Genomic DNA, 9,056 nt, shown 5'->3' with positions numbered 1-9,056 from the left:
AGATCCATCCATGTTATTGCATTGTTGCATGTAGCAATAGTTTATTCTATTTTTTTAATGTAGTATTTAACAAAAGAAGGAAAAAAATCATGTAATTTATCCATTTTATTTTTGATAGATACTTAGGTTGTTTCCAGTTTTTACCCATTGTGACTACAGTTGCTATGAAACTATATTATGAATACATTGCAATGAAAATCCTAGTACCAGTCTTTTGCTAAGCACACGCTCACACCTCTGTTGGGAATATGGAGTGGGCTTTCTGGGTCATCGGGTACCCATATGTTTGGCTTTACTAGATGCTAGATGCTTCCAAGCAGCTTTCCAAAGTGGTTTCCAGCAGTACATGAGAATTTTGGTTGTTCCATATGCTCACCAGAACTTTGGGTTGACTTGGACAAAAATTTTTTTGATGAGATGATGGCAATGACGATGACAATAGCTTCTCATTAAAGTTATTATGAAAACCAGTCACTGGGCTGGTTGTTTTACTTTTATTATCTCACTTCATCTTTAAACTACTTTACAAGGGAGTCATCAGCTTCATTTTTACAGACAAACAAAACTAAGCATCAGTAAGATTACATAATTTACCCAAAGTAACAGTAAGTAGCAACGTAGGCTTTCAATCCAAATTTGTCTAATTACCAATCTCTGAGACTTTCTGGTCCAGATAAAATGTAAATCTGGTTGCTATGGAGGTGAAGGGGAAGCCTTGGGCACCGTAGTGCAGCATGAGAGGATTGGTGTGGCTACACAGAGGGGCCAACTTAGTGGCAAGAGGCGAACACAGCTCTAAATCTCTACACGAAGGCTAGTCTGTGCCACCCTGTTTTGCAGACATTAACCATGAGCATTTGTTATCAGGGTTATAGCTTGAGACATTTCCCGATGGATGATTATTTTGAGGACTGATTCCGAGAACAGATGGGTGTGCTTAATATTCGAAAGTAGAGTGATGTAAACCAGTTTGGGGGTAGAGAGTAGGACAAAAGGTCAGGTCTGGGATTAAGGAAAAGCATCCATAACAGCAGGTCTGTGGCACTGTTCTCACCACTGATGTCAATACGCACTCCTTAGCCCTTCAGCCCGCACTCCCAGACCCAGTGTCCAGGTAATACCAGGAACACCCACCCTTAAGAACATAGCAAGAGTCAAGTCTGCTCTTATCACGTCCTCTGCTTTTGTGACCCTGGATGGTAGGGTGAATATTCATGGGGAAAAATATTTCGCGGAACAGGAAGGAAAAACATTCTGAAGATAATCACTCTTCCACCAAAGACACTCAGTAGACTCAAGTATTGAAAGGCTGCTTTGAATCAGGCACTATGCTGGGTTCTTCCAGATACATCATCTTAGTCTTCACAATAACCTTGAGAGGGAAATAATTTGCTATTATCCCCATGTTACAGGTGTGGGAACTGAGCCTAAGTGAGGTTTTAAGAAACCTGTCTGAGGTTCCCCAGAGGTAGAAACAAACAGCATAATAGTTCCATTCTAACAAAGGATGTAGAAAGAAAAAGTTCGGACCTTCTGAATTATGAACTAGGGGAGTATGGTCACTTTTATTTATTTCTTTTAAGAAAGGCAATAAAAGAATACTGAATGTTTTCTTGCTGAACTGCTGAAAGCTTGTTCTGGAAAATGAAAACTTTAGAAAGAGCATTCTGGTATTGTAGGTCAGCAACTCTTATTTATGAACCATATTATGAATGGGTCCAGGGACTCATATCCTATACAAGCATCACATAGATGAGGTTCTAATCAGTTCAAATGTTGTCATCTCCTAATTTTGTGCCAGCGCAATTATTCTAGAAAGTACAAAGTTTCCATTTTAATTGGTGCTTGGCTTATTTGTTTCTGAACACATTGGTATGGTTTTAAACTCAAGTGAAAACGAACACACCTGGGCTTTGTCCTGGTTTCAGGAAAACTGTGCATTTTTTCCCCCTATACTTTAATCAGTAGTTGGTTTAATTGCCTGACCAGGTCACAGATGTAGGTGTCCCAGGTGTGCGTATGCTTTGCCTACATTACAACCCAAGTACTGTAGCCAGAGTGGAGCGAGAGCCAATCAGGAAGAAGCAATGGGCTCACACTCTGCGTGTAATTCACACCCAAGACTGATGCTCACCCAGGCTCACCGCGTCTGGGCTGGCTTCCCAGCGGAGAAACAACCAAAGAGAATGAGAAACACAGCACATGCAATTCTCCTGCTTTAGTCCCAAAGACTGACTAAGCCATCAGAGCTTGTTCCCCCCAAACCCTAAGACTCCTCGTGTACTGCTCAAGAGCCTTTCCTCCAGAACCAGTGGGTGGGCTTAGCGCCTCTACCAGCCCAGTTCTGGAGAGAGAGGGAGTGCGGGCTGAGGACTGGAATGCCCTCTGCCTGCTCCAGCACAGAAATGTGCTGCTGGCATTCGCAGAGACAAGCAAATGATGTTGTATGTGTGCTCTCAATCTCTATTTTAACGTCTCCAACAATCTAGTGGTTAATTAGCAATTTGCTGCCCACCAATATGCAAATGAATGACAAGCAAAAGCCCTCCGCAGCTGTAATTATTTTGCTGATTTACAAGCCACTCTCCTCTCTGTGTAGGTTTTTCTGTGTGTGTGCATTCATGCATCAGGGATTTCATTATTTTTAGAAGCATACTCTGTACACTTTTATGCTTTAATATTTTCAGGCCTCAGTAATTACAGTATTATAGATATACATACATTTTTCCCCCCTCAACTCTAAACGCATTTATTTGTCAGGAATGCTTTTTCTCTGATAAAGAGTGGAGAGTAAGATTTATCAAGGGGCTGAAATCCAAACTGCAGAGAGAGTCAGAGCACAAGATTGAAAGATGCACGTTTCTGCTGTTGCCAAACCCTTATCTGGAATCGGAGGAGTCTTGTAATATTTGATTTTCTCCCAAGCAGCTCTGGTGAATCAAGCCGCGATCTGCGTCATCCATCTGCTTACTTTGGAGCAGGGTGTTTTGGCGGTTTAAATGCTTTACGTTTTTGCCAGTGCATTAAGAAAGCCTCTCGTGTTAAATTAAGTCAATTAATAAATGGAGACACATTAAGCAATCAATTTTGTCAGCCTATCTCCCCAGCATTATGTATGGTTGGCTGTAATCACAAGATAAATGCAATGTGCTGATCTATGGTAATGTTCAATAATACATTCTCCGCCAGGCTCAATTCATCAGGGAGTTTCGGTAGGGGAGGCATTTGTTATTGGCTGTCTCTGCACCTCAAGGATAACATTTCTGTCCTTTTGATTGGCCGCCTCACTGCTGCAAGATTCTAACCGTCTTATTTTGATGATGAATATGAAGGCACACTAAGCCGGGCTGGAGCGTAGTGTCTCAGAGGCTGCGCTCCTTCCAGAGCCCAAGGACTTACAGCTTCCTCCGCTGCCTTCCTGTGCCAACAACCCCCCACCCCCCCAAAAAAGTTGTGATGCTTTTCTTCACCCAGTGCTTTGGGGCTGTGTTAGATCTCATTCACCTCCGCTTTCAGCATTACAAGGCTAAACGGGTGTTCTCTGCCGCTGGGCAACTTGTCTGCGTTGTAAACCCCACGCACAACCTAAAGGTGAGTGGCTCTCTCTCTCGTTTGATGTTCCCGCGGCTTGGGTTCAAGTCCATCCTCCGGGGGCGACTGTGACCCTCCCGCGAGCGCGGGGAACTCGCGGCAAAGGCTGGTCCGCTGGCGCCAGGACGGTGTTGGGTACCCGGAGCCGGTGCCTCGGCGCATTCTCCCTCTCTTGGTGGTTGGATGCTCTCGGCGACAGTGTGTTGTTTCCCCGACTGGCAAGAGAAACTGGAGTGAGAGTCTTTTTTTTTTTTTTTTGTCCACGCTGTCAGCCGAGGAGGGGGTTGGAGGTCAGAAGTGAGGGCGGTGGAGGAAGCAGGGGGCGTGCCCCTCTCTCTCCCAAATATTTGTGGGCAAGTGTTTAGGAGACAGGATTTGAAAAGTTACCCAAATCGCAGTCTGTCCCACGTGCTGGAAAGGCAGGCAAGCACACGGATTTAAGAAGCCCCTCTGGCTGCCGCTGAAGTAACTGGGGTCGGGGTCGGGGGGCAGGAACCCCGAGGCAGGGATCTGGGAGTTGGGGAGAGGGCTCCTTCTTCAAAGTGTTTTCCCCCTGTGCTCAGACTCGGCGTGAGTGGGGATCGGGGTGGGGGGGGGGATGTCGGGAGGAGTTCGTCTTCTTTCCTTCCTTCGAGCTAGATGCGCCCGGTGCGCTGAGGACAGGAGGGGCAGATTTGCTCCAAGAGTATCGAAATGAAACCGGCTCAGAGCTGCCACTGCCCGAATCACCGCAGGCGCTGCGGGTGCCTCTTTGCTGTGGCCGCCGCCGGGCTGCGCTTCTGACGCCGCTGACGCTGCGTCTGTGCCTTTAGGCCAATGCCCTTTAAGAGAACAGCCAAAATGTGGGCTGGAGGGACCGCTTCACATCACCGCCAAGACTGGGGGAAATGAATGCAGAGTCCCTGGCTAGGGGAGGCAGGGAAGACGGGAAGGTAGGGCGGGAGGGGCGGTGCGCGGGCGCAGCTGAACTCCCCCCCCCCCCAGTGTGAAGGTCTGAGCCCAATGGGCTCTGTCCCCAAATAAACGATGGACTCGTTTGGGAGTTGCTTTCCTGTCCTCATTATACCCAAGGCGGAGTGACGGGGGAAGGGCACGTTTGCAGCTGAGCCACGGAAGAGTCTCTGCCAGAATAGATCTGTCATTCTGACCACTGCTGTTGGGCAGGAGGTATTGCCTGTTGCTCATCGCTGTATAAACTCCTGCAGCCAAACTCTCTTCAGCTGGCGCCCTGCAGGCCAGTGCTGAAGGAGGCCTCCCTGCAACGCCCCCCTCCCCGCACCTTCCCCACAATTCCTGGAAGTCCTCAGGAGGGACAGCTGCCTGGAGCCCCTGGGGCCATATGCCAAGGCCACTCCTGGATGGAGGGGTGATGCACTACTCTGGGACAGCTATGGTTCTCCCGACCTAGCAACCGGCTTCCTGCGGTACCCAAGCTGTGACTAATGCCATCTCCCTCAACCGCTCAGCCTCCCCAATCTCAGTCCCTCCTTCTCTCGCTCTCTCTCTCTCTCTCCCTTTCTCCCTCTTCCCCTCTCCTCCTCTCTCTTCCCCTCATTCTCCTATTTTCTTTTTCCCTTCATGGCTTACTTTTATAAATGAGAATTCACCCCCAGTCATCCTTGGCAAAGCGAGTGTATGATGTACATATTAAAATACGATTCTGAATTCCATTTTATGGCCACTTTTGAGACTGCATTCAAACTCCCATTATTTTGTCACTTTACATTAGTTAGTTCCCTGTGGCAAGAAATTTTGTTTATCCCTGTTTTGCATTTTAAAACCTTTACAAATTTTTTATGAGACTTAGCATTTCCAAAGTTTGAATTTAGATGGTTCGTTGGCTGCAGCAGATGATGGAGGGGAAGAAGGGCGCTAAGATCTTGGTGTGGGGTGGAGTGAAATGCATCTGTGTGTATGTTTCTGTGATGTCAGCCTGGATATTGACAGGTAGTCCTGCTGCCCGGACTCAGGAGTCCAGACTCAGTGTCAGAGTCCTTGGGTCAGTGCTGACTAGCTGTGTGACCTTGAATGACGCGATGTCTCTGAGCCTTCCCTTCCTCACCTTCAAAATGAACCTATGAATCTTTAGCCTGCCTCCTCCACGACTCTGTGAGGCTGAAAAAGAGATGATACTCGAGGTAGATGTGCTTTATAATGGTCTCCTCCAAAAAAAGATTACATTATCGTACATAATTTGTAGGGTTCCATTAGGAACTTCAAAAGTTATCACTTAAAGCCTTCAGCCAACTTAGTAACATAAAAATAGGTGACATATGCTTTGAGAGGCTATTCCCCATGGCTCACTTTTTCACGTACATTCTCATTTGGCTTTTCATTTCCTATAAAAAGCCACTTAGAGATTTTGCTCAGATGAGTGTCACTGCAGATAAACAAATCAAATCGACGGCCGCTAATGTTACCAGGGGTTGCAGCAGGACACACAGGATTTACAGAGGCTGTACCAGGTGGAGACAGACCTCTGCATCGCAGGTTGCCCCTGGGGAGGTCTCATCCAGCCTCCAGGTGGCCCATCAGGTAAGTTTTACCTGCTTCTCAAACCTGAGGGCTAACAACCCTTTGGAGCTTATAAAGGAACAGTTCTCTAGGAGCATTGCTGCCCCACCACTGATATTAAAAAATGCATAAAACCTCGAAAGAAAGCGCTCCTTCTCAGCATTCCTTTCCATAGACAGACCACAGAAATATGCCTTAGACGTAATAAGCTGTGATCCACATAGGAAGAAAAATTCTTTTTTTAAAGAAAAAAAAAAAAAAAGCTGTGGCAATGTGAACCCAGAATAGCCATTGATCTGCGGTGCTTCCCCTCATTCTGTATGACAGGCTGGTACGTGAAATGGTGACCAAGGACAGAGAGACTGCAACCTTGCTTTCAATTTTCTAGGTTGCATATTGCTACAAAGAGGGCTGGGAAGCCTGTGTTTTTCTTTGTGGAAGCATTTCTTGCACTTTGTCCTTTCCTGGGCTTTCCTGAGAATGCTAGCAGTACTTTAGGACCTGAGGCAAGTGCTGAGTTATAATCAAAATTCACTTACTGAGCAGAGAAAATTGTGTATTTACCATGCTTCTGTGGGTCACCTTCATTCTCAATTTTATTATGGCGATTACTCGGTAACCTGGGATTCCTTCAAGCAAGCTGATGCCTGTCCGTCTAAGTGGAAGGCAGAAGCCTTCCCGGGGAATGCAGCCAACCCAGTTAAAGCCATTACACTCCTTAAGCCCACCCTACTTTAAAGGGGTGTTTAGAGTCGCTGGCCTGGAATAGGAGGATCTTCTGCTTCAAGAAGAATCCATAACAGAGCTGGCTCTTGTGGACGGCAAACGGCACTCTGTGTTGCCCTGTGTCTGTCTGTCTGTCTCTGCCTACAGGGATGGCTCCTTAAAGGGATCAGGCCCCCCACTTCTCCTTCCCACCCCATGAAAAGGGACCACCAAGGAGCCGGTGATCTTGGCTGGCTGCCATCTGCTTTCTCATTCATGGAGGTCACTGAAATGTGGCCCATGGGCTGCAGGCTGGCACCGGGGAGGATGTGGGCTCTTGGTCCTGATTCAGCACTGCTTTCTCCCTCGTGTCCTTTGCTTGTTTCCAAACCAAGAAAGCCTTTCTCTCCTGGCCCCTCTCCCATCGACACTCGCTGCTTGTACAGTGCCCTGCCCCGGGCAGCCCTCCCTGCTTCTGTCCCATCCCCAGAGGTGCCCTTTGAGGGGTGACCTGGCCAGTCTCTGCACCCAGACCTCTCCAGGGAAGGGTCTGTAGTGACAGCCAGACCCCTCTGGGGTCAGCGCTCAGCGCTTCCCAAGCGGACAGGCGCTGAGCAGAGGCTGGCTGGGCGACTTCCTCCCTGTAGACACAGTGCTGGATAAACCAGGTTCTGAAAGAAGTCTAGCAAAACACTTTCTGGCAGACTTCCAAAAGGCCCTCACCAGGGCCAGTGTCATTGCCGAGACCCCCAGCGCATTCCCCGGCATCCAGACCCGAGGGCGGAACCTCCCCACCTCTCCTGGGAGGCTATTCATACCTCCATCCAGCCGGGCCAGTCCCTGGAGCTCTTTTCGGTTATTACCCGTTAACCTTGAGTTGACAGACAGACAGACACACACACACACACTCTCACAGTCATGCACGCACACACACAGTGGGAAGGGCATACGGGATAATGATGGCTATAATTTGTGCCTGACAGATACTAAATCTAAAATTAGGGCATTTTAGTACCATCACTTGAAGCATCCACGTGCCTTTCATTCTGAGACCAACCCGTATGGATGAATGTGTTATGAGTGATGGTGGGGCTGGGAGGTGGGGATCATCCAAGGAGGGAGCCGAGGAGAGGCGGGGGGCAAAGGCAACCCTCACCTCTACCGTTCATGGGCTGATCTTTGGAGATCCCGCGTCTGCCCTGGGGCTTTCACAAACTCTGCTTGACACAGCATGGCAGGCAGCTGAAGGAACGCTAAAGACATGAACATCGGTTTTTAGAGATTCAGAGGTGGCCCTGGAGTATTCAGCCTGAATAACTAGTTTAAGGCAGTTAAAGGCTTCTGATAAGATTGTTTCACAGCCAGGGTGTGGGTTACTCAGCTCTTCCCGACACAGCCATGTCTGAGGGTCGCATCCCCAGTCCTCTGGACATTTCACCATCTTCCTTTGCTGCCCAGGCTGGAGGCTCTTCACAGCTCAAACAGCACCTTAGACGGGGGTGGGGAGAAAGGATGAGGAAGGAGCCGAGCTGGCTGTCCTCACTCTGTGAGCTTTATTTTAAAGCCTTTCCCTTGCCGCTGCCTCCAGCCCTTTGGTTTCTGTGAATATTATAAGACGCTCGACACTGTAGGCACAGAGCAGTCACGCGGCTTTTCTGGTTAATGGTGATTGCAAATGAGGCTCCTGAGTCACGTAACTGGAGGCGCGAGCCCCGAGCAGCTACTTGGTGAGCAGCACGCTGGTGACGGGGATGCAGAGGAGGCCGAAGCTGGCGCAGAGGTGATGTGAGCCCCTTGCCTCCGTTCTGCATTTATCCGGCAGCCCCGGAGCAAATTTTGTGGCTCTCCCTTCACCACGGTCCCTCAAGCTGCAGGGACTGTTTGGAAGACATGAGAAAACAGAGACTGAAAGCTTTCTTTGAAATCCACAGAGAGGTCAGAGTTATTTGGATGGCTTCCCTGGGGCAGGGCAGAACGCTTCTCTAGCAATTAACAATAAGAAAAAAAAAAAAAAATTAACTGTCTGGGATGGTATTTTACTCTTAGCAAAGTCATCTGGACTCAACCAACTCCGTTCCCCAGAGGGGAAAGGGGGCCTGTTTAGACACAAAGTGCCACATGGAAGGGGTGACCTGGAGAATGGAGCTCCATTCGCTATGGCTCAGAGAGTGATGGGGAGAATGTCAGAACTGGGAGCCTGAACCGTCTTAGTTTACAGTGGAGGAAACGGAGGCCAGAGAGGGCAA

The 9,056-nt window shown here is 48.5% G+C and overlaps 2 protein-coding genes across 2 annotated transcripts in view; one reads left to right on the top strand and one right to left on the bottom strand.

The window, feature by feature from the left end:
* LOC309615687 (uncharacterized protein) overlaps positions 1–9,056 on the bottom strand; it is a 104,141-nt gene that overhangs the window by 80,419 nt on the left and 14,666 nt on the right. The gene's annotated exons all lie outside the window — the stretch shown is intronic.
* Positions 7–9,056, top strand: part of SIAH3 (siah E3 ubiquitin protein ligase family member 3) — an 83,947-nt gene continuing 74,897 nt past the window's right edge. Inside the window, exon 1 of the mRNA XM_082365702.1 lies at positions 7–3,591. Within this exon, the coding sequence (XP_082221828.1) occupies positions 3,457–3,591 (135 nt within the window). The 5' untranslated portion in view covers positions 7–3,456. The remainder of the gene's footprint in view (positions 3,592–9,056) is intronic.

This window comes from Balaenoptera borealis (assembly GCF_965194805.1).
Source record: "Balaenoptera borealis genome assembly, chromosome: 18".
In the NCBI taxonomy this organism is placed as follows: Eukaryota; Metazoa; Chordata; class Mammalia; order Artiodactyla; family Balaenopteridae; genus Balaenoptera; species Balaenoptera borealis.
Note: the sequence above shows the minus strand (reverse complement) of the source record. Positions and strands in the feature narration are given on the sequence as shown.